Source organism: Aplidium turbinatum, chromosome 4 (assembly GCF_918807975.1).
Source record: "Aplidium turbinatum chromosome 4, kaAplTurb1.1, whole genome shotgun sequence".
Classification (NCBI taxonomy): Eukaryota; Metazoa; Chordata; class Ascidiacea; order Aplousobranchia; family Polyclinidae; genus Aplidium; species Aplidium turbinatum.
This window is the reverse complement of record NC_137475.1, coordinates 6,833,059-6,859,317: the sequence shown is the minus strand read 5'-3', so window position 1 is coordinate 6,859,317 and position 26,259 is coordinate 6,833,059. Positions and strand designations below refer to the sequence as shown.

Below are 26,259 nucleotides of genomic sequence, written 5' to 3'. Positions count from 1 at the left end.
ATCTCTGTCTGGAGTGTTTCGCCTATAAGGCTGGGCTCATCGGTATCGCACCATTAATTTATGCTACAGGGCTCTCAACCGCTGCTTTCGCTGGTCAAATGGTTTCTTCTGTTATGGACAGAAACAATCAAACCAGTTGTTGTCAAGGATGCACAATTGCACACTGTGTAGAAGGAGCGATCTACAGTAGACAACTCACTACAGAACCCTAACCATCAAGATTTTTCCAAAAACAAATGTTTCCTCGTCTGTCTAGTTCGTTTTAGGGGCCAAAAGACAAACATCACATATTCCTTCGATTTTTATTATTTTCTTTGAAACTATTTTATTTGGAAGCCTTCATTGGTAACGGGGACAAATTATTTTTTCAAAGGCCCTGAGTCTGCTAGTAGCAATGGAGAAAATGTTCATGTCAGAAAACGACAGAAGAATCACAGCCACAACGCAGCAAAAATCCTTAAACTTCTGTGTCAGCATTCAAACAAATGAACCGACTTAGATTTGACATTTAAATACAGTTTGCATCGAACTGTAAACCTTGCTCTAAAAACTTGTTGTTAAAAGTAATGCTTTTTATGAATCAGAACTATCACTTTCATAATAAGCTTAGCAGTTAGCAACAGCCTTGCGCACTCATTGTTTTGATTAATTGTTGTTTTCTCGCTGTTTATCTCTTGACCACAAGCATTTTGATCTTCCGTATGACGTTGGGTATTTTCCCACTTGTTGTGGTTTGATAGATCAAATCCACTAATTGGCATTAACAGCAAGAAATCAGGTGTTATTTACATAAATTAAACGTATATAAACTTGCAACGATATTCTCAGAAATGATTTATTTGATTTGCCAAGGCATTCATACGATGTAATAATGTCGTTCAATGTCAAAATTTGCCTTCTCATGCTGACTAAAAGCAACTGACGTCATCTTTACGAAGCAAGCAATGATTTATTTTATTCCACACAGCACGTGCTGATGTAGAAGTAACTTCATTGATATTTTGGATTGTATCGGTGATAAGAACATTGCTTAGCTGAAGTTTAATGCAACATGTGATCACTATCGCACTGGTTTAAAACTGTCTGCTTCAATTCAGACAGCTCTTTCAGATATAACCCAGCTAGTAAAAGTTACTCTTTTTACATCGTTTTAACGTCTCCATACGTTTGAAACTTGGAAAACTGAGAAAAGATCAACCAGATGCTAAAATGCAAGGTGCAATAGTAATCTCACACACACAGCACATCAATCCTTTTTTGCATTGCTTCAAAGTCTGCAGTCGTTGAATCTATGTAAAACGAAGTGATTGGCTATCTGGGATGTTTGAAGAACGGCAGTTTTATCGACAAAATTTTTTCATGGATGTTATGGATGTTGAACCATGGCTATGGAGTCGTGGAGTTGGAGTCAGTCGCAAAGGATTTGGCGTGTCTGGTGTCGGAGTCGACCATTTCTTCACAAAGATACTTCATTTGAATTAAACATAGCCAAAAAAGTCAAACTTTTGCATTAAGCAAAACATAATTTTGCTTTCAAAAAATATTGTGGTATCAAAGTCCTCTCAGCTCGGATATAGCTACTTTAAAAAGCATGGCATAATGTATTTTAAAATGTACAACGGTTTTTACGTTAGGATATTATCGTGTATCGTTTCCAGGCCATAAAGAAACAAAATTGTGTTTTAAAACACATTGATTTAAAACGGCCAAAGTCAATATGTCCCTGTTACAATATTGGGCATAGAATCAACATAGCATAAGTAATATTATGATTAGCAACAGACAGAAACGGTTGACACAGTTGCCACATGGGGATGGGCTGTCAATAAATCTTATTTACGGTAGTTCGACATCCTGAATAGGCTGCAGATTTATTGCGAAATTGCGCTTGTCACATTATGATCAATTTTAGCACGGTTCAACAGCAGCCCACAGGTGAGTGTTGATTGTGTTCACGTCCAAGATAACCTTCGATTTCCTATAAACGTTATTTACTCAATCTAATGTTCACAAACTACATACGATTCAGTGTTTTCTGACTTACAGGGGTTTATTATTATCATTAGCAAGATAAATTGCGTGCTTCGAGCAATATTAAGGCTTGATAAGGTAAGATACGAATCATGCTTGCTTTATTTGTGAACTGTATCAATTCAATCTTTACCAGGACTTGCGCAAGAGAAAGCAGCATGATATGCTGTTCTCCTGTGTGACGTGTGTAGTTCGAACGTGAGAGCAAATCCAGCTTTCGCAAACTACTGCCACAAAATGTTGTTGCTTGTTGTCAATTTTGTTTTGCGGTGATAAAATAATAAAATGCAAAGAATTGAACTTCATGAAGATATATTTTTAAATTATTTCTGTCAAGTAGTGGTTTTGTGGCTTGCTCGCTATTATTTCTGTTAAAGAAAAGCGAAAGATTTGTTCAGACAACAACTTTGAAGTGGTGTGCTGATGCAGCAAATTGCAGGCTAATGGTATGCAACGCACATCATCAATACAAGCTTTACTAATAAGATTACAAGACTTCCAAAAACATTAAAACAAAGACAGCGTAGCCTACTTTAAATTCCAACTTTGTTTTCTGCGGTAGATAAAACTAATCGTGTTTTTCTTTTTTCTTTCCAAAAGTTCTAGTCATAAATCAAGAGCGCTAGGTTTTTCTATAAAGGCAACTGCATTGTCACTGTTCAAACATAACTTGGTTACCAGTGTAACAGCGTCTGGCCTGATCAAGAAGTCACTAAAAGGAGTGTTTGCTAAACATTTCTCTTTTTCTTAATCATTAACACACTTTCAAACTTTGATTGTTGTATCAGTAAATTGACTCAAAACCATACGCACGCATCAGCAAAGTATTGTACTGAGGCTCAAAAACAGTGAAAAAACATTGTTTCAATTTTGTTACAGAATGAATTAGTTCTTCAGTGACAGTTGCTTCGATTCAAGGTAAACAGGGGGTGAGTTACAGGGTTGGCAATAGAAAATGTGAAGGATGCAGTCAGGAATACAGGAAAACCTTCTATGATTACCAAACGCAATCCAACTTCTTTGTTGCAACCCAGACAGCAAAATCCGACACATTTTTACATTGATACAACGTTGTCAGACATTGAATCAATGTAAAAATAACGTATTTTGCTGTCTGGGAAGAAATTGGAACTGAAAGCAGAGACAGATTTTATATAAATAATTTTTAGCGACGTTGAAACGATGTAAAAAGATATCTTTTTCTGGTTTGGTATTTCCTTTCTTAATTCAGGAAAAGTGTGATCCGAATCCCTCATTGTGTTTGGTTTGATTAGGCTACTTTTTGCTGATGTTTCAAAATCAAATTACTAATATGGGAAAATCCAAAGTTTATTTCAAGACTTTGCTGAATGCCTTTCTTGATTGTAAACAGCTCAGCAAATTTAATACATCAATTAAACGTTATCTGATGTGAAACTAGCCGAACCACTTAATGAGAATTATTTTCGGTTCGTGAGCACAAGCCAAGTGAACGAATGTGACCTTTTTACATTGTTTCAACGTCGCTAGACGACTTTCACTGGCTGGAAAAAACGTGATTTTGTCAAAACAACAACAAGAAACGCCATATAAAATACGTTCTGCTGTACCCAGGTCACACTTGTGCCAGGTAAGATGCGGTTTCGTGCACAAATTATAGAAAACTTCAGTTGGCAATCAGTACACTCTTCAAATCATATGCATCAAACAATAGGCTACATACCTGTATAGAAATCATACTTCAATTTGACACAGGAAAAAGAAACGATTCGTTCTCAAACAGAGCTCCTTGCCAAGAAAGTGACCTAATAGTTGAGCAATTAAGCCGCTACTTCAATTATTTACTTCACATGCATCACGAACGCTAGTTTCATTAGTTCAAATAAGCTGAAACGTATTTGGCTGTTTGTTGAATAGTGCAAAAACCTCGTCAGAGTAGCACAACAATAAGCAGAGAACACTCGACTCGTTAGAACAAATGTCAACTAGATCTAGCACATGTAGTAAACACTAAAGCAAAACAGTTAAGGTGCTAATGCAGTCAACAGTCATTTTTATCGCTCAAAGGCAGATTCTGCACACGTGTGCCATAAATGACACAAGGTAAGCGCTTTGAGAGAGCAAGTCGTTTTGCTGCAAAAACAACTGCAATTATGATTAGGATTTACTGTCAAGATTCGCATCATAAAATCTGCAAGATTCAGATATAAAATTCGCTTTTGCTGCTTTCGGTTAAAATGTCGGTGTGTCATACTACATGTATTAGGCAGTAAACTATAAGTAGTTCACTCACCAAGAAATCTCCTTGTCACAGCTTTTAAAGATGTGAAAGCATCAAATCCTTTTATCTTTTGATACACACCCTATATTTCGTGGTCTGGAATTTTTGTCACCTTGCTTGACGTTTGAAACTGAAATTGCTTGCGGCTAATCGAATGACGCAACTGCAAATTCCATACAGCGCACTGGTCGTTGTGCAAAAACAGTTGATAAAAACTTTCTTGCAACACTATGTGGTTACTTGTTTATTATAGGTTACGTTTTTCAGATAAAGTTTTAACAACAATCCTTGTTTAGAAACCTTAGAAAAGTATTTAATTGGGTTTTGAACACACGATGTCTGCATTTCGACGCTGTTTATTAATTCTTGCCTTTGTTCACGTCGGGTCATCCGTCAATACAACTTCAGGTGATTTGAAAATAAACCTGTGAAGATTGTTAAGAATGTGATAAAATTGTTGTAAAAGATTAAATCAATTATTTTATACAAAATCAAACCGTATGTGTGCATTATGCAATGTTAAAACTATAGGCTTGTTTATTTTCTCCAGTGACGCGTTGTTTTTTATGCAAAAAGTGAAAATAGTTTTTGTGTGATGGTCTGGTATTCAGACATTTCACTGTAGCAGCTATACAGCCGTCGTAACTGGTCACAAAGAAAAAATGGAAATAACATTTCCGCCATTTCACTCTGCAAGCAATATTGCATTTGTTGTTTCTTCAGGTTGGATGGTGCAGCGAGTAAGGCGCTCGCTTTCCAATCACGCAATCCTGGTTCGACTCCCGGCTTATGCTGGTTGTTGACAAACACCGCTCACCTTTACCCAGGGTGTAATAGATTGGGTGGGCTGAAGGCTGAATTACTGAAGTAAAGGCGGCCGAGAGAAAGGAACTGGCCACCCTACTCTCGTTAGTGCAGATGGCTTAATATAATGAGAACCTTATCTTCTCATCCCCCGATGCTTGGATTCAAGTATGGGACTCACCTTTTTTTTGTTTCTTTAGGATCAGATTTGTCATCTTGCATAAGTGAGGAGGTTGAAGATCTGAACCAACTTGTTGTGTTTGTTGGCTGGCCTCACAAAATAGTTTGCAAGCAATTGAAGGAAGGGCTAGATACGAATTTCTTTCGCAATTTAAGCGGCACGGATGAAGTGACGGTAAGTCCATGAAGAATGCACACTCATTTCAGTTTTCAGATAATGAAATTCGTGCTTTTGCATAAATTTAACATGAACGGACGTTAAATCAATAGAAGAGATGCGTAACCCCAAACTTTAAAAGCAGACCAATACAACTTCTGATTGAAGTCAACGTATTTAGGAGCAAAATGGTTCAAACGCTTGGTTAATAATCTAATGAAGAAGTAAAGAGCCTAAAATGTAGATACTGAACTCATGTTCAGCAAACGTTTCTAAAACTAAACAGTCTTCATCTACAGTGCTATAAATGTATATGAATATTCATAGCACTGAAGACAAAGACAACATAGGTTTAGACACGTTTGCTGAACATGAGTTCAGTAGGCCTATCTACATATTAGGCTCTTTATTTTTTGATTGAATTAAACATGTTTTATGTATCACATAACATAAGTATGCATTACTTTTCATATACGCTTATAGCCTACAGGCTGTTTATAAAGCCTTGTTACAATTTCAAAATGTTAAGAACTGAAATTATGAACATCCTGTACTTTATATTTGCAAGGTTAATTTTTGTTGTATTTTTAAATGAAGCTTTTTTGCTCTACAAAGGTAATGTAGAAATGTAGGAATTGGTTACAAAACAGTGAGACAAAGAAGGTACTTTATGTTGGGTACGTAATCTTCTCTTAGCCTGCAGAAAATGTGCTTTGCAAAGTTTTAGGATTTATGTTAAAACACCTCACATTTCGTTTGATGATTATCTGAATTTTACTTGCAATATTAGCGTTTATTTTAAGTGTTACTTTTCATTGTATCACTACTTTTCAAGATATGAAGATTGGTGAATTGTGATCTCGTACAAAATAATATATTTTGTAACTGAGCAACTACCAAGCAATTGAATAATATTAATAATGAAAATCATGACCTGCAAATACAAACCAGCAGAGACGAACAGAAGCTCTCAATGCATCACAGTAGAGCAAGCAATAATAACAATAAACCACCTACAACAAAAGCTAAGCTTTGCTCTAACACGTTTTTATATAATATTTATATAATTGTATATTTATTATATAATAATGGCTTAACAAAACCTTGCTGACGCTGAATACCTGACACAGGCAGTGCCTGCTTGAGGCTGTTGACTGATTTATAATTCGTAGGTGCATTGCTAATGGAAACAGCAATGGAAGAAGCTTTGAAAACGAATTTTATTTCAATATAAATAAGGCTAATACACCAATGTACTATTATTGAGAATAAACTTTATTGTATATAAAGATAATAGTAGTTTATAATTATAACTGTTAGTTTTTTAAATATAAAAAGCCTACATTTAAATACGAAACTTGTTTAGTGCAAAGTCTTCAGTGCTAATGGTTCTCTGCTCTTCGAGGAAGCTATGACCTATAAGGATATTTCAAGTAACAATGCCGGGTACCTGCTGTCGGACATGAAGGAAGGAGACCCGGTCAATTTCACACTTCAACTTTTTGTAAGTACCTTACGTTATTGGCACAACTGACAGATATGATGAAGCAATTGAAGGTAAAGAACTTTTGCGTGAATGCAAATGTAACAGTATGATTACTGCTTTTATTCTTTTTGCCAAGAACACCTTGTTTTGGTTTGCTTCTGGATATCACTGACCACTGACAGGGGCGTTGACAGGGGGTCCAGGGGGCACATAGACCCAGGCCCGCACTGATTTAAAAGGCTCCTAATCTTTTCATAATTATGCAAACCTGGTTCGACTCCCGGCTTCAGCTGGTTGTTGAAAACACCGCTCACCTCTATCCAGGGTGTAATAAATTGGGTGGGCGTAGTTGCTGAAGTAAAGGCGGCCGAGAGAAAAGAACTGGCCACCCTACTCTCCTTAGTGCCGAAGGCTTAGCACAATGAGAACTTTATCTCCTCATACCCGACACTTGAATCAAGTATGGGACCCCTTTACCTTTTTTTAATCTTTTCAAGGGACTTGGGAACTCGAAAAAACCGCCTCATATTATTTGGTGTAGTTTGCTTTTCCTAGATATGTCTTGATTTGAAGCCTGATGATCTTATTGGTACCGGGCCGAAATTATTTCATTCAACGGCCCTAATCACTGGTGATTACTATAATACCACCAGGGCTGCAAAGACACGACTTCTGCAGTAGGCCGGAAAAAGACTGATGCCACATCCCTCTTTGGACATGGCAAAACATCCCACTTCATATAGCCATTTTTCATAGTTACAACCATCATAAAACAATAATACGAACATTTGCTCGTAATCTCACCATTGTATTTTGAAATATTACGAGTCAATAATGCAAATACAGTATACTAAAACAAGCTGATTGCTATTGTGTACGTAAAAGTCGTAACATTTCATGTTTGTTGCGACTATGCCATTCATAGACCCAACTAAAATTAAGCCCCATCGCAGTTTGTCAACACAGTGGTTAATGCCAATATTGATTTAGTTAATGCAAAAGAGTAGGCTACTGTGTTTGTACATTGTTAGGATCACTTTGTTTCAGGTTTCGAAGCTTGGAAAATGCGTGTCTCGCAAGATTCTTCTGCAATTGAAACCTTTTGTGGAAGCCACTTGTGAAGAAAATGGATTGAAGGCTATAAAATCTGAAGCTAGTATTGGAGGTGTAAAGGAATACACTTGTGATGGTAATTGAAATAAGATTAAAAACATGTCCGCCCCCATAGCTCTGTTGGTTAGCGCGTGACTTTGTGAACGAAGAAGCTTCAAGATCAAGCGGCGCTGGTGTGACTCTCGAGGTGTGCGCTTGAGCAACGCGTTCTAAGGACTGCTCTCCATTCAGCGGCACCTAATGGATGGAATAATTCCTTGGCAATAACTCTTCAACCGGAAACTTTACTCTGTAATTTTGGTAACTGGACCTGCGTCAAAAGCCTCTACAAGTATGCCAAACTACAAGGAATAACCTACCAAGGCTTTGTCCGAGGATAAAGATTAAAAAGCAACCAAACCAATCGTAAAACGAAATACTATGTAAGCCACAGCTGATTAAAACAAAAATAATATGTTCCATTTTATCAAAAAGCGAATTCATTTCGTTGTGACTTCAAAATGATTAACCAAATATTTAAGTATAGGATCGTTTAGGATATAAATATTTCGTTTCCAAGCTACATGATTTATTTTTTACTTTGCTTGGAATTAAATCAATTTTTTTTTTTTTTGTATATTTGCAATGAGCCAAAGACGCCAATGTTCAAATAAATTCAACTAATGGGTTTACTTTCCAGCAACCTGTAAATATGTCTTTTTTACATTAAATAACGCCTAGATATGTTGAATCAATGTAACAAATAAGACTAACTAATGATTTTGCCAGAAAGAAATGTTTCAAATTTTCTAGGACAGATGAAGGTGGTATTGCCACAGCAAAATAAAAAATAAGAATAAAATGAACTATCTCTCTGTGCAAAATTCAGTTTTTTAGTAATAATGGATGCAAATTATTAGTCAATAATTCTAGCTATATTTAAAAACTTTCTGCAATTGCAGCACAATAATTGTGCTTTGCTTATGTGTTTAGTTGACGCTTCCACATACCCGAAGGTGTATGCAGAGGAGGTGTCATACAAATGGACGCGAAATTGTACGGATATCCCACAAGATCTTAAGAATGGCGAATACGAAGTGAGTGAAGCGAATTGTTGTAATTTCGACATGACTCTTATGAAACAAATTAGACATGCATGAGTTAACCTCTGTCAGGTTTGGCAACTGCAAACTTTTTAATAAGCTTCTTTAAACTTTAAAAGAACATTTATTAACATTATTGGCTGGGCTATTCATTACACGATGCAAAAGACCAAATCAAAGTTATTTTATCGTTGCAGTAGTGCTTTAATTTGCACTTTTTACAATGATTGCAAATCGTATAAAAATAAACAAAAACGTAGCCTACAAAAATATGCAAAAATGATGCCTAAAAAAAAAACTTTTTTTCAACATCTCGATTTGTCCGCATCTTGGCATAGGATCACCTTAACTTTTTACTATGACTAGGCCTACAAAATATATGTCTTCAGGGTTGGCTTAAATAGCTTTTTGGTTTATTATAAAATAAAAAGAAAATGCGCGTGAACCTAGTCTAAAGATTTGATAGACACGTTTACTGTACACTTTACGGAAGTTCTGTTTTTGTTCAAGTCTTGTGACAAGAAAAACTTGGTTGAAAAAGGTGTAACTTATTGAAATGTGCGTTTTAAAACTCAATAGCATTTTTCAAATAATGAAATGGTATGAATAAGCGCAAGTTCTCATAACTTCACTTGTGCGACAATGACGTCCAAATGAATATTCTAAAACTCATTATAACATTTATGTTATAGCTGCACATACAAGACATTGGATTTGAAGACCCTGGAATGTACGCATGCGCAGTGACTTACAAAGGAATGACCCGATATACGACCCAATACAACCTTTGCGTACAATGTAACTATCAAACACAGAAAACTTTATTTTTGAAGATTTTTGATCGGGGTTCAGTTAAAGTACTATGAAAGGAGGCGTAGGTAGTACAGCACACAGTAAAAAAATTGCTTTTTTAAAATAGCTTCGCTCTAAATTTCCATACTAAGTTACATACTCGTATGCTGTAGTTTCGAGAGGAAGTTAGCGTTTTTGTACCACAGACAGGCAAGGTACCACAACACAATAAGGTTGAGCATTATAAGATTATATTTCACTGTTAAAATTACTGTAAATATATGACATGTAATCAACTAATGCTCAGCCCTGTTATGTTGTGGTGTATTGCGTGTCTGTAGTACAAAACAAAACGTGTTCTGGCTAATTCTCGGTGACAGTTAAAGATTTGAATTGAATGGATGCAAAGACGAGGAAGGATGACACCAGTTTTTGTATGCCTTCACATGCTTCATTCAGTGTATTGCTAAAACATAGCTGGATGGAGGTCATGTTTATCCGACCCCTTTTGCGCGTAGTGCTGGCGCTCTCGTCACTCAGACACGCATCTGCGCAAATTGTTGTCATACCTTCCCTAGTCTTTGCAAATATCTTTAGAGCAAGGTTTGCAAACACCAAGCCACAAGGTATTTGTCACCGGTCTTCATAAACAAAACTAACTAAGTGTATGATTTTTCTACGGAGTGACCCAAGATGGGGATGTCTGCATCGTTACAAAAGAACAAGCCAAGGCCTTTGTTCGTTTCTATTATCTTATCTTTGTTTAATTTTTACCATTCTTTGTCAACTAGTCTGTGGCAATGTAGGCTACTGCAAAAATTTAAGGACTTATGGTTTGAGAGCTAAAACCCTAACTAGCTCGACAAGCACCTTTTGGTAATGATGTGAAATCTCTTTTGTAGATTCGGCGCCTTTCAGTAAGCCAACAATGTCTTGTAAAGACCCAGAACTAAAGAAAAATCCCGGACAAACCGCGACGTTTGAAGGCACAGGCACCTTTGGGGCAGGGTCTTACACTTCACTGGACGTTTTCTTCAGATGGAGAAAGGTTCGAAAGTTTTTATTTTTTAATTTTCAAAATAAAACCAATGAAATATTTAGGGATTATTAAATCATTATGCTGAAAGAAGTAACTTGAATGATGGCAACATATTTTTCCACTTGAAAAAAAAATATCAACTCATTATTGCTCTTGAGAATCTAATCTGTGCAAACTACCGTAGGCTATATCTGCTCCATAAAAGTGAATTACATAAACAAGTAAACTGTGATGACTTATATGTTTTAACACCAGCTTTGTCTGTACAGCAATTTCCAAACGGAAGTTTTACATCCTGGCGACGATGCTCTGACACACCATCTAATAAAACAAGAATTCGGTGCATTTTGTAAGTTGACAATTTTTTAAAAGTACAACATTAGAGTCGACTCATCGAATGCGAGAAGAGCACTAAGTCTGAAAAACTTCTAAAGAAATTTTATCCTTGCGGTTTTGCAATTTTGCATGCTTGCAAAAGCTTTGAAATGGTGATGTAGGCCTGGTCATCAAGGTTAACTATTTGCAAATTTCCGTTTGTTGGTAAAGTGTTGTTTCTTGTAAAGTATTTCACCAACTTGATCTCGTTACTTAACTGCCTACCCCGGAATGCCTTTTTTTACATGACTTTTTCCACACGTCGCTGTTTTCTCACAAATTTTGTAGGAAGTCTATTTCGTAATTTGAAACATCCTGTTTTCGTCGTCATTTAATTTTTGTTAACACTGTCCCACCTCATTTTGTTTTGAGCTGCATTTTTAGTTCAATCTTTAATATGAATTTAAATTTTAGGCCAAAATATTTTCAAGTGGGCTAAATAATTCAACGTAAAGTGAATAATTTAAAATATGCAAAAGCGCGTAAAATATCGATGATGCCATCTTGTCCAAATGAGAACCAACATTACCACCATAAAGGCAACCGGATTTCAAGATTGTTTAATATGTAGAAGTGACACTGTATTTCATGTTAATAAATTGGCAAATAACAACTTCTTAACTCCTTTCTAAAATATGAAAAGCATAAAATTAACAACCAAAAGATTACACACCTAAAATCTTCAAGATTTTCTTTTTTCTTTAAGCATTTTGAGCGGTCAGATAAAATGTAGCAATGCATGTTGGTTATTTTCCGTTTTTATGGTGGAGTATGCAACTACTTTCAACAAGTTCTATAATGATCCCATTTACTTTATTTCTTTTCTGTAGTACAATTCCCACGAAACCCTGCTTCAATTACATTACCAGTGAGGAGGAACGAAAAAAAACTGTTACAATCATTCCTTTCCAATTGGCAATAACGTGAGTCCAAATTATTTAAAATTGCGAATAAAATGTGTGGCTTGATTTGAATGTACTTGGTAGACTTTGACCATACAAATTAAGAATAATTAACTTCTCAGACAGCAAAGCAACGGTATTTTTACATTGATTCAACATTTAAAGACGTTGAATCAATGTAATAAAACTTTTGCTTTACTGTTTGGGTTGAACAGTTGCATGAGATGAGGGAATGGTGGACAATGCGAGTTTGTTGGGACTTATCCTTTCTAGAAAAAGTTGCATTTTTATGTCGTTTCAACGTCGCTAGATTTGGACACAATGTAAATAAAAATTTTCTAGCCGGAACAGCAACAAATTATATCCCTGTTTCCAAACAGCAAAATCCGATTTTTGCACATTGATTTGAAGTTCAAAGTCGTTGAACCAATGCAATGCGACAAATTTTGCTGGCTAATTTACGGTATCATTGATTTTGATGCAAACCATTTATCAAGAGTCATGTTTGTCTCAATAATTTTGCTTCTTCTATTTTATTTCATCATCAGAAAAACGTCCTAGCACTTAATCCTGGTGTTTTTCTCTCAGAAACATCGATGAATCAGATTATGGAATGTACCAAATTATGTCCAATACTGCTTATGATGGTAGCAAAGAGATGCTCAATATGACCCTAAGCAAAAACTCAATTCCTTACCAGAAAACGATAATACTAATACTTGTGAGCTGCGTGGGAGCCTTGATCTTTATGGTATGCTTGATGGCGATAATCGCTTACAAGTTCAGTCTCTACATAAAAATTCAATGGAAAAGAATGTACGGAGCATACGACATAGGTAATCATGTTGGTAACTAATGCTGTCAACTGTCAACTATCAACCAAACTGTCAACTATCAACCAAACTGTCAACTATCAACCAAACTGTCAACTATCAATTAAACTGTCAACTATCAACCAAACTGTCAACTATCAACCAAACTGTCAACTATCAATTAAACTGTCAACTATCAACCAAACTGTCAACTATCAATTAAACTGTCAACTATCAACCAAACTGTCAATTATCAACCAAACTGTCAACTATCAATTAAACTGTCAACTATCAACCAAACTGTCAACTATCAACCAAACTGTCAACTATCAACCAAACTGTCAACTATCAACCAAACTGTCCATGGTTGACATAGTTTTGTAACTAAGCAGCGCTGTAATCAATTTAGCCATAGCAATAACAATTTACCTTTGCAGAGGAAAGACAATATGGAGCATACATGGCTTACCATTTCTCTGATGAAATCGATAAATTTGCACGAGAAAGCATAAAAGAATCTGTTAGTTTCGTTCGGCAACAACTGGAAGATATGCGCTACACCACATATGACGAAGCAAGGAATGGATTTCAGTCACCAAGTAATATAATAGTCTCATATAATTGCACACAGCATTCGCATTGTTAAACAAGTTTTACGCATTCCATCCCTTGGCCTTATTATGTGATTGACTGGGGCTCCAGGAGGTACTTTTGGACTCGGGCCAGGAATGATTTTAGGAGCTCGTAACCTTTCAAAAGGGCCGTGGAACTTAAGGCCGGAAAACTTAATTTAAGGCCCTAGGGTCTCATTGGTACCGGGTCCAAATTACCGGGCCCAAAATTTTCTCTCACCGATCCTAGTGTGGAGGATAAAAAAGACATGTGTTTCTTGTGGATGCTGTTATGTGGAATTAAGTTGTAGCAATGCAGTTCGTTGTACATTGCCAAAAAATGGCCCAGACACTCAAACGAAGAAGAAGCAACTCTTATGTTTGTGTACACAAAGTATCCCAAATGTCTGTAAGAATACAAAATTTTGATGTTTTAAAATTCTGTAATAGGCACATAGAAAAAAAGAACTCTGGCTGTAAAACTTTTTAAAGTGCACAGAAAAATATGTAGCTCTCAGCATTTCATTAACCACTTAGCACGTCGAAGAAAGTATACCACAAAAGCTGTTTAACTTCAATACAATGTATTTCTACTTACAGACAAAGCGGAAAATATTGAATGCATGATTCGCAACTGCCATAGAATTGTTATTTTCTTGACCCTGGATTACGTGAAAGACGATTGGAGCTTACAAAAGCTTTACAAGGTATACCGATTACCCAGTACCTTCAAATATTTAAGTAAAAAAAAAACAAGAAATTTACATAAAGTAGACTACTTTTGTTCTGTGCATCGTAAGATAATTTTTTGAGTGTCATTTTCAGCACATTTATTGACTGTTGCTTGTCCATAATTTCTTTGCTTGTGCTGTTATTTCATTAGCTTAATTTTAATTAAAAGATTTATTTTGAATTTGTGCCCAACCAGCTTCCTTTACAGTGGGTATGGAGATTTATCACCATGCCAGAAGGTCATCATTTACTACAAAATACTTTTCCAGGGTTTAGACGAGATGGTAAGATCAGGAACCAAACTTATACTTATTCTACATCCCGGCATAAAAGAATACCTTAAGCAGCACAGATATGACACAAAAACCATCGAAAAATCTGAGATTTCAAACAATTGTGCATCAGTGGAACGGGCTATATACGTAAGTTTACTGTCTTTCACATGCTCATTAACAAATTGTATATTTTATTATACAGTTCTTATTCTTCTGTAAAAGATAGACAATAAGGCATCAAAATAGCAACAAAGAGTGTCCAAAAAATTGTTCAAGAAGTGTACCTTTTCATTTCAGCTCAGTCCCGCCATCGAGTGGTCAAATGACAAGAAATTTAATTCGAAATTGTTCAACCTGCGTCTTGAGTTGGCGATGCCTAAGCTTCGATCACAGAAAAAGCAAAAGACAGAACGATTTTTATCCACATCTTCTAATGGTTTTGATTCGCTCTATGATTACAAAGACATCACATACCAGAGGGGTTTGAGCTGCGTAACGCAATTCACAGAAATTTATATTCCAGGTAAACCTGACTTTTTTATTTTATTTTTTTATTTTCTGAAGCATGACAGTGTCAAAAGCGTCATGTCCAGGCAAGTATTAAAAAAGAGATATAGTTTTCAGATTTTATTTTTACTGCTTGTCTGCTTATATTGTATTACTAAAAATCTATTAAATATACAACAGTCTAAGCATCTTACATTAGATCACACACACCATGGTTGCTGGGTGTCTTAAAATTTGGACAAAAAACATGATAAATTGACCTGATGTCATATGTTGTGACCGACCGCTAGTCCGCTTTTTGGACATAAATCTGCAACAAGGTTTAAGGTCCTGTGACATCAGTAAAATGCTGGAGCATAAATAATTTTTTTATTTATAATTTGTTTTAAAATGTCCGATTTTCACTCTAGTATTGTCCAAGATTCTCCAGCATTACCTAGCAACCCTGATACACACCAATAATGATGTCAAAAGAGATCAACAATTTACATAATTACAAACTTCCAAAGCCTTTTTAGATTCAGCACTTATTGTTCTTTCTTGAATCGAAATGTTAAAAAAAATCCTATCAATATATTTATAATTTCACAAAACATGACGAAAGTATGTAGCCTATAATCCGTTTGTAGGCTACTTGTTAAAAAATTGTAAGTATATCTAATTCTTATTTTTATATGTTATTCCTTGCGTTTTCAGTGTATGAAATCTTAAGTCTCTTATGACATTTAAAACATTAGCGTTCCAACTTCTACTTAAAATTTCCAGTAAAGTTTTCGTTTACATTAACAGCACTTGCAATAGAGTCATCTGGCTAGGCCACTGGCGCATACCATGTTCACGACCACGTATATAGTTTGACTCCATGATTAACAAAATATTTTGTTGGTTACTTTTTCTGCTTCACTGTGCTGTAGCAACTTTCCTAAGTAACTTACTTACCAAACCGAAGTTGCAGTAATCATTTTCTGACAAAGCTAATTTACATTACTTTTATGTTATTTTTAGACGGACAAGTTGTAGACACCAAACCAAAAGTAGAGACAAAAGAAGAATGCAAAGGAACGTATCTGTAAACGTTTTCTTTAGCAAAGAAAATAAGTTTTCTGGAAGCAAATGATCGAAGTTCGAATCTTGCAGTGAGTATCGCGTTTTCGTGAATGTCTATTGAACGAAAAAAGAGAGATCTTGCTTCATCAAGAAGGTTTGCAATTGTCTTTTAAGCCTTCGAAAGGACCATAGGCCTTGACGTGGTGTTTCGTGCAGAGCGCTTTTTTAAACGCACCATAAGATAAAAGCAAGGACCAAAATCATTGCTGCAAAGATACGTCTTGATCTGTGATAGAAAACCTACTGTATTGAAAAACGTTTATGAAATATGTGCCAATGCCTTGCTGCTTCAGGTAGGCTATATGTTTTAGAGTGGGATATCTTGTTTATTATGTTTTAGTGTATAAAGCAAGACGTTTTAGAAAAATTTTAATTCTAAAACTGCTTCGATTGGACCGATGCAACTGTTGTAGTTTATTTTTCTTACCAAGTTGTATTTTGTTATTGAAATGCGCTGCTTTACGTTTAAATATTATGATCTGTTCAGTTGAGTGGATATGTTTTAAAATTGTAAACGGTATGCATATACAGTACTGGATAATTTATTATGGATTTTTTTTGGACAGTTTTACAGCAGATCTCAATTTTTTTATTTTTCCGACAACTGAGAGCTCGGAAATAACTGTTGGCCCAAAGCAAAGAAGCTGCCATTCTACACAATCGGTATTCAACAGCGCCACATTGTGACGTCATAATGGACGTCACAAAGGCCCGACTGAACTGCTGGCATTGTAGTAGAGACTTGTGTTATTATGACGTCACAATCTGGCATTATTACGTGATGTTGAATACCGATGTTGGAGAATTGCAACTTCTTTGCTTTGAACCACCATTACATTTATTGTAGTGCTCACAGTTATCAAAAGAAAATCTGAAATTTGCTGTAAAATTGTCCAACAAAAAATAAAATCCGTAATAAATTGTCCAGTAGGCCTACTGTAGGCCTACTCGGTATTGCTGTCAACATGGAATATGTAGCAGAACTGACCGGAACTGCGCAATCCTTTTGATAACTTTACAGTTTTAAATTACAATTAGGTTGCCAATCGATTTTCAAAAATTCTACTACATTGCTCATTTTTAGTCATAGGAATTTATTTTATGGCAACCATACAGCACATGCATTGTGTGCTTGCATGTGTGCGCTGTTCAAGATGTGCATAAAAGTGCAAGTTAATCAAAGGAAAAATTTGGAAATTAAAACTTTAATTAAATCGTAATCAAAGCGTTTTTTTCGTTGACATTAGTTTTGCTTTTGTAGACGCGAATGATTTAGAGTTTAGACTAAACAATTAGTCACGACTGCTTTTGTTGTAAAGGTAAAGTGGCCGTAATTTTTGTGCTAACCGTATTTTGTAATGTCAGGAATGAGGTGTAAATTTTGACAAAGTAAGCTACTGTCGTAAATTTGAAAATAGTTTGTTGAAAGAGAAGTTTGATAAATACAGTTTTCAGACTACTCTACATGCGATAACTCAACAAGTGCTTCAACTTAGCTAGTACATTTCAGCTATTGTCAAGTCAGAAAATTAGATTTTCACGTAGAACCGGACTTGCTTGGTCATCGCTTGCTAAACTGAATTTTCTGACTAGTCGTTGATTGTGACATGCCAAGTTTTGGCTTGTTCAGTTGTTACTTTCTCAGTTTCATCATTTGCCAACTTCAGCCACTTGCTAAAATGTTACTGGCTAAATTTTCGCTTGCTCAACTGCCATTTGCTCAGTTTACGAGTGCTGACTTGTAGAAGACTCGATAAATTTACGGCATGTTACGACTACATTTGTATGAACAAAGTTAAGAAAACTTACTTGGTTTAAAGTGTACATGATTGCAAATTTATTTTATCACGTGGCCTAAATGACGCTGCGTAAACGTACGTAGCGTAAGTAAGGCAACGTAATGCGTAAAGTAACATTTCCACAAGCATTTAATTCTATTTTCCCCAAACCGTTGGAAATCTAGAAACAGATGCACTCCACATTAAAAATGTTTACATGAGGACGATAGGTGCTTATTTTTCAAGTTAAATTTTTCAAGAAGCAGCACGCAAAACTGAAAAACTTACTTTGTTAGTGATCTTAGCTTATAGTTATTGTGATGCTTCGCGCCATCAATCTTTAGAAATATTTTCAAACTATTGTTATCGCCGTGCTGCCCATTGAAATATTTTAATTAAAACGTGTAAAACACATTGACCCTTACTTGCTTCCTGAACGTGAATCGCATATTATTGTCTTAAAATTTTCATCATTCAAAATATACGTTGTGTAGTTTTTTGTTCAAATGGTGGTGTTGTTTTCAGTTCAAAATGCTGCAAGCGTGATATAAACTATTGTGCTAGACATTTGATTGTTGAATTTACAATTTCTTTATTATTTTTGTCGCAAACTTTGTATATTCTCGTGTGTGTTTTGATATTTTCGTATAAATACAGAAAAGTTAAGAATCTTCTTCTCAGTCTATTCATTTGAAGCCAATCAAATTCAATTTGAAGGAGTTAATATCGCAGATTGATTGTGAAATGCACGTTCAAATAATAAGCATTTGTGTTGTTTCAAGTCCAGAGATTTTTTTTTCATTTAAGCTCTTTTAAAAAGAGATCTCTTTACATAATGTCATTTTTTGTTGTTGAAAAAATTAGCTGAGCACCAGCCAGAAATATCGAATGCAACTGTAAAAGAGAATAAAAGGGATTTCGAAACCGAATTCTTCACTGGGAAGTTTTCGAAATGAAGCAAAACCAAAGCAAAGAGTTTTGGTGTCAAAACGAAAGGTCGTTTTATTTCGAAAAATTCTTAGAATCATTTCTTTCGAACACGGTGGGTAGAAGACAGCAGAATATGCAAAATTAGTTCGGCAATAGGCTACGTATAACGCAATAATCTCATGACCTAAAAGCTACGCCACTACACTTTAGGCAAGATTTTTTTTTTAAAATCAAATAAACCAGTTATTTTATTTAGTCCAATGACTTGTAAATACTGTTCGTTAAATCGAAGTGTTTAAACAAAAGGCAACAGAATGTGCAAATAATTTTCAAGGCACAATTTACATTAAAACGAAAGTAGTTTTGTTTGCGGAGAAGCTGTGGTACAGCAACGAAACGGTTCGTTAAATACGATTGTGCATTGATTTTTTTTTCAAAAATTATCATCTTAATGCTAGCTACTGATAACAGCGTTGCCTTTTTATTTGCAAAAACGGCGATTTCTGTTGACATGTAAAACCCTAGGGGTAAATCAGCCTGATCGTTTTCGTTATTTCCAGGTTTTTTATCTTGGCAGTAACGTTTCGTAACGTGTTAACTATTAAGAAAGTTGTGCACCACAGTTTCGACATTTTGCTTGCTCAGTGATGGCACGTCTTCTTTCTAATTGTCAGCTACGCCACCCCAATGAACAACGCTTCTGATTATACAAGTTAGGCCAGTTACAAGGAAAATAAAATCTTGAAAACAATCCGCTTACTTTTACCCGGAGCACAATCAATTTTATGAACGTGATTGCTTGAGAGAAACTCTCGAAAGAGAAAGCTCGCTTTTCTGCCTCAATTGCTCTGTTCTTCAGCACGGACTGGTATAGTATGTTTCAAACACAGCACTTGATGAGCAGTTTCAAACGTTGGCATATTAAATGTTTAGTTTCTAGGAGGGCTGGAGAGTCGGAGTCCTGGAGTCGGAGGGATTTTGGCGTGTCTGTGTGGTAGTTTCGCATACTTGTACTGGCTCTTGACACAGGGCCGGTTACCGAGATTGACAGAGTGAAGTTTCCGATTGTTGAAGTGTTGTTGCCGGGGAATTATTCCATTCACTAGGTGCCGCTGAATGGAGAGCAGTCTTGAAATGTGTTGCTCAAGCGCACACCCCGAGAGTCGAACTTGCGCCTCGTGATCTTGAGCCGGGCGCGTAACTACTGAGCTAATGGGGCGGACATGTGAGACAACTTTGAATGATATTTTTTCAGTAACCGAGATCATAAGCTTAACATTTCTGTTTATTCCTTTTTCTTTGATTTCGTGGTCTATGAGACGGGAGTTATTACAAATTCGTTTTGCTAGAATTATGTAAAATATACGTTAGATTTCGATGCAAACCAAAATTTCACAAACTTCTTGTTACTTGTTGCACTTCTTGTCGAAATTTCATACTTTTTTTGCTTGTTCATTTTTTTGTTAGTTCTAGAGAAAACGAATCAATACAGGAAGTGTCCTAAAACTCACACTTCCAAAAGCTCCACCGATTGAAATTTCAACGTCCCTTTTTCCCATCATGCTGCAGTTATCTGCAACTCCAACTTTCAAATTTCCGAAGTTTGGAACTGTGAATGGAAAGAAGTCGCGAGAACAATTCAATTTACAGTCCTTCCCCACCGCTTGGATCAAAACTACCTGGGAAGGAATGGGTGAAGCTCAATCGTTTGCGAACTGCGGTGGAGCGGTGGGCCGTTTCAATAGTAACATGTTTCAATGGGGCCTCGCCGACTCAACATCTTGTGCATGTGGCTCAGATTGACTGCATACCACCTTCTCTACCAATGTCCTGTACACTGACCCAAGGATACACATGTAGACCCAACAACGCTCGATGAACACACAATCCATTGGCTGTTGCGTCTAGATATAACAACGTGACCTGCGGCGGTCTCAAATGCAAGAAGAAGAATTGTGTGTTTGACAATAATTGACAATTTGGTGCTATTTTTGTGTTTGTGCTCCATTTTTCTTGACTGATATTGGAAAGGCCAATAATAAAATAAAGTTATTTTTCTCTCTCCTAACCTTCTTCCTACTCTCTCACAATGTAACAATCAAGAAGGTAAGCGTGAGGCTTGTACATTGGGTGAAATAAACAACAACAAGAGCGAACAACGTAGCACAAGAAAACGACATTGGTAAACGTGAAGTTTAAACGTAACAAAAACAAGGTCAAAAAGTTATGGCGGTTTACAAAATCGCTAGCTAGCACACCAGTTTTCCTTTGCGTTGATTCAACGTGTGAAAACGTTGGATCATTGTAAAGGTTGGTTGATTTTCTCTCTTGGTGGTTTCACGACTCCCTGTCGAGTTCCGTCAGACTGGATAAAAACCACTAATACAAAGGCTAAGACATAGTCTACACTTTAAAAAGCTTTAAAATTGAACACTTTTTAAACCAGTTAAGTTTAAAGTGGTGAAGAGCTTGTACAATAGTTAATATTATGCTGCTTACAAGACAGTGCGTCCACAGACAATTTTCTACCGATTATACTTGACTTATAAAAATGCAACAAGTGCAGGCTACAGGAATAAGTGACGTGATGATCGATGACGTCACATTGACGTACTGTCATTGTTTAGTTGTTCCAAAGGCAAGTCGAAGTGAACTCCTGCGTGTTGTTTCAATTCCTTCTCTGCTTCAAAGCTCTGAGCATCTTCATCCTTTTTACCGTCTTCTTTTTCCTCCTCTGGAACATGTTCTGTTGTCTGACCGTTTGTTCCTCCTTTGTTGAAGATAGATCTTCTTGTTGATTTTCGTGGTATGAGATCATTTTGAGATGCCCCATCATTGAAGACTTCCATGTTCACTGATGTCACTTTTTTGCTGGGTCCCGTGTCAACATCATCAGTAGCTCCATATCTGAATCAAAACAAATGGGTTATACACTCAAGTCAATTTCATAGGGTTAGGAATCCAAGAAATTGAGATCTCCAAATCAAGAAACCTGTTTTGTAAAGCCACATGTCTACATTTGTATTATTTATTTTTTTTAGTTTAATTCCAATTCTGTTGTTTATTAACATAAAAGTGTACAACAAAAATTGGCAATTTTTTTGAGTCAAAATTTACTGTACTGCTTATAAAAAGACATTAAACAACAATTTTGAAAATAAATGATTTTCAACAAAATTTCTTACATGAGTTATGTTTTCCTGCAAACTTTATTTTATTTATTAGCCTACTTTAGCTAGCATTAACGAATCCAGATCACAAATTATCTCACAAAACTTATATGATAATTGATATTGCATTTAATACTGTAGGAATAAATATTGAAATTACTTCTTTGTTGAGTGTTTGTACTTGCTAAGCTTCCCAGCTATGCTATTGAAGGGATTTCGCTTCCTAATTTTGTCAAATGTGCTTTCATGTTCTGTATCTTCATCAGATGATTCACATTTTCCAAGCTCGAGTTCCACCGAATCAAAGGCTGAATTTGTGATTCCGCTTGCCCTTGGAGAGTAAAAGAAATGTCAGGAGCAAGGAATTATAAACTTTATAATTACAAAGATGCTTATTTTATAAACCAAGAACAAACTAAAGATTACCTTACAATGTTTTTGCACGCAGCCTAAGTATGTACATTTAGTTCTACTTTAATAAAAAAAAAAGAGCCCAAAATCTAGATTCTAATTCATGTCAAATAAACGCTTCAAAAACTTAACTGTCTTCATCTTCTGTGCATTAGTGCTGTTATTTAATAGCACTGAAAATGAAGACAGTTTAGTTGTCAAAGCGATTGTTGAACATGAGTTTAGTAACTACATTAGGCTCTTTATTTCTTGATTAGGTCTAGATCAGGGTTACTCAACTAATGTTAGCAAAGGTCCAGTTTGACAAGTTGTATATTTTTAGCGGTCTGGTGAATAAGTTATTTTCCACGCAACCACGAAAGTTAAATTATCTATACCAAACCACTTTTTTAGGTAAAATGTAACTCGAATTGAATTTCTAAGAAAGTGTGGAGTCGGGGAGTCGAAGCCCCCCAGCAACTAAGATAATCACAGTAAAAATTGCTTCCTCCCAGTATAAATCTGTTTAAAGAAGCCCTGAAACATGGCAATGAGGTTATTCCTCTAAAAGCTCAAGGTCCACCACCTATATACAGATGGTCCGGATTCGGACCGCGGTCCGCCAGTTGAGTAGCCCTGGTCTAGATTAACCAGGCGTTTACACCATTTTGCTTCTAAGTTGCAATTTTTTTGTTAATAAAAATATACGTTTTACTACGTTTGAAAAGCATGAAAACTACAGAATTACACAAAGCAAAAGGCATCGACTTTAAAAGGGAATTACGTACATAACCCTACATCATGAGTACATCAATGCGATTTTAAGAAAAACACATTGATCTTATGTAATGTTCAACAATGGGTTCAGCAGTAGCTATGAAACATACGAGCTTCGTCCACTGAGCTCGCTGAGCTTGACAGGCAAAAGATCGTTGTCTTGAAGGTTAAAAAAGTCTTCACTTCTGCCAATTTTTCCGTTCTTTGGTGGTGGTGGTGGCTTTTTTACCTTTTTGTTCTTCTGTGCAGCTATAGCTTTCTCCAACTGAAAATTTGCACAACATGTCAGGAATTAACCTAAACCTGGTCTTCGAATTGTTTTGCAAGAAAAAACAGCTTAAAACCCAATTCTTTGTATGCTGCTATTAGGCCTATATCACAGAAAAGTAGATCATAAAAACGGACGCTTCCGCTTGGTGTATGGGATATGCCAAATAGCAGTTATTGCAAAATGATCTAAGTATGTTAAAAAATAGGCTATGTGTATCTCAGACAATGAAATTATTAGCCCACAAATATCATCGAAGAAACTCAACAAACTATTTCGGGCAAAACATTGTGATTAGTCATTTAAATCAGGGGTGTGCAACCTTTAAGCCCGCGGGCCGCACGTTGCACACCCCCTGATTTAAATAGCTACTTCTACCAAAGCCTAGTGTTGCACTAAGCATTGCGCAATTTATGTATACGTTAAGGTATGCATTGAATTTGTTTCAAGAATAGGTTAAAGAAATTCCAAGCAAATGTGCTCAACGCATTTCAGCAGAAACCGTATGGCAACAACAATGCAATGCAACGGCATGACAATGCATATACTTGCACAACACAACAGTTTAACTACAGTAATACAAACCGATAAGAAACATGAAACCTAAAAAGTTAAGCGTAACCTATTCCTTTGTTCTCGAAACCACATCAGATTTAACACTTACTCAAATAGAAAGTATACATTCACTTTGTTATTCCATCATATAAGCACCATATGTTTGGTGTTTTGTAGGACCTATACTCCTATAGTTGCCTAATTATACGCAACACAATATAAAAACTAAACAATGTCACTCATTGGTATTAATATTGCCATAATTTTTATTTGAGAATATTACTACGCGATTATTGTTTAGCTATATCGTATAATTTGAACCAGTGGCGTAACTACCCATTGGATCTTGTGGATAAATCCAGGGGCGGCACGTCGCTGGAGGGCGGCAAAATGTGATAACGTTTTAAACGAACAAAGACAGTCACATTAGTTTATTCTCAAACAACTCACAAAGAAATCCAAAATCTTATAAATAAGGAAAAAAATAGATGGAGAGAAATCTTGCAGAGCGTAATCGCAGTCATGAAGTGCCTCAGTAAACAAAATCTTCCTTTTCGTGGTCATCTGGAAGATTCTAATTTAAGGAACCAGGGAAATTTTCTTGAAATTTTAAAACTCCTTGCAAAGTATAGTACAGTCATTTAAAAGCACATTTTAGTACCAAACTCGCCAAAAAGAGCAGGACACGTACCTTTCACCACCTATCTAAAATGAATTAATTGAGCTTTTTGGTAAAAAGGTAAAAGATCTCATGCTGGAGGAGATAGACAGCAAAGTATTTCTCAATTTTACTTGGCAGTAGGCCTACTCCTGACGACTCTCATATCGATGAATGGCTTTTATTGTTAGATACCTCAAAATCGACAGCAATCTCAATGAGCTTCAACAAATGTCTTAGACATAATGATGTGTAGAGGCCAAGCATACGACAATGCTTCCACCATGGCAGGACTCCGTACTAGAGTAGGCTACAATGCAGAAGAAAAAAAATATTGGTTCTGAGGCCTTGTTCATCCCATGTGGAAACCACTCACTTAACGTTGCAGGAGTTCACGCAGTGGGATCGTCGGAAGTTTCTGAACCATTTTTTGCTGTTGTGAAAAGGATTTATTTCTTATTTTTCTGCTTCTACTCACAGTCACAAATGGGAGATGTTGCTTAAGTATGTGCCAAATGTGGTGAAACGAGTGCGCACTATGAAGCTGCGAAAGCGCTGCAGCAGCAATATTTCATTGATGTGGTGGGTGCATTAAACAAACTTTGTGATCAAAATGAAAATACTGATACACGATGACAAGCGGGTGGAATCTTTGATGCAAAACACCGTTTACGTGAATTTAGCAAACATTATTTACGCAAACATCGTTTACGTGAATTCAACACCGTATTTACTTAGGAGTCACAAGCTTTGCCTCTGTTGCCGTTTTTATCGCAAGCTGTGAAGGAAGTTTTTTCAAAACTTAAGTTGATAAAATCTTACTTGAGATCGACTATGGGAGAAAGCAGGCGGTCTGCGCTAGCAATAGCCTACAGTTCATTGAAAGTGATTTATTCGATACATTATCTTTTGATAATTTAATTGCTGAATTTGCTTCAATGAAAGCTGGACGCATTGAATTTCCAACTTTCAATAAAAACTAAACAAACACTGCTTTAATTCTGTTGTGTGGAATTTTAATCAGCTTTTACCACGGTGTTAAAGGGGGCGGCATTTCGTGCAAAATCCAAGGGCGGCATGTTGCGTTGCTACGCCACTGATTTGAACACACCGAAGAGCACTTCAAACGCTAAACTCTAATTTGGTAACTTAAAATATGTAACTTACATCACTATTTTTGACATTCTTTATGCCTTCACGGCCGTCTAACCATCTCATAGACGTCACAGATAGGAGATGCATCGTCGTAGACCATCTGAAAATCAAACTCCAGTTAAGCTACAAAATGTTTTAAACTACGAGGACTACTCGATTGTATATTTTTTTTTTCCGGTGCTGAGTGTAGCTAAGACTTCTTGGGGTTTTCTGGAAGCGGTTTAAAGTTGTGGTCCGTGTATTTAGGGGCTAATTTCTAATTGGCCTGATTCCTAAACCTTGAGACCAACTTCTGTTAATTTTATGGAATAGT

The 26,259-nt window shown here is 36.1% G+C and overlaps 2 protein-coding genes across 2 annotated transcripts in view; one reads left to right on the top strand and one right to left on the bottom strand.

Annotated features, from left to right (window-relative positions):
- The first annotated feature begins 4,586 nt into the window (after positions 1 to 4,586).
- On the top strand, positions 4,587 to 18,717 carry LOC145768696 (uncharacterized). Its single transcript, XM_082580264.1, has 15 exons — positions 4,587 to 4,699; positions 5,296 to 5,450; positions 6,799 to 6,936; positions 7,966 to 8,107; positions 9,004 to 9,107; positions 9,806 to 9,911; positions 10,808 to 10,953; positions 11,214 to 11,293; positions 12,150 to 12,242; positions 12,810 to 13,057; positions 13,471 to 13,632; positions 14,245 to 14,351; positions 14,646 to 14,798; positions 14,949 to 15,174; positions 16,164 to 18,717. The coding sequence occupies exons 1-15, from the start codon at positions 4,627 to 4,629 to the stop codon at positions 16,229 to 16,231; spliced, it is 2,001 nt and encodes a 666-aa protein (XP_082436390.1). The 5' UTR covers positions 4,587 to 4,626; the 3' UTR covers positions 16,232 to 18,717.
- A 2,369-nt stretch (positions 18,718 to 21,086) lies between these two features.
- Positions 21,087 to 26,259, bottom strand: part of LOC145768719 (chitin synthase chs-2-like) — a 31,327-nt gene continuing 26,154 nt past the window's right edge. The window contains exons 28-31 of the mRNA XM_082580297.1: positions 25,959 to 26,046; positions 23,421 to 23,575; positions 22,304 to 22,474; positions 21,087 to 21,880 (exon numbers count right to left, since the gene is read on the bottom strand). Coding sequence (XP_082436423.1) covers positions 21,574 to 21,880; positions 22,304 to 22,474; positions 23,421 to 23,575; positions 25,959 to 26,046 — 721 coding nt within the window. The 3' untranslated portion in view covers positions 21,087 to 21,573. The remainder of the gene's footprint in view (positions 21,881 to 22,303; positions 22,475 to 23,420; positions 23,576 to 25,958; positions 26,047 to 26,259) is intronic.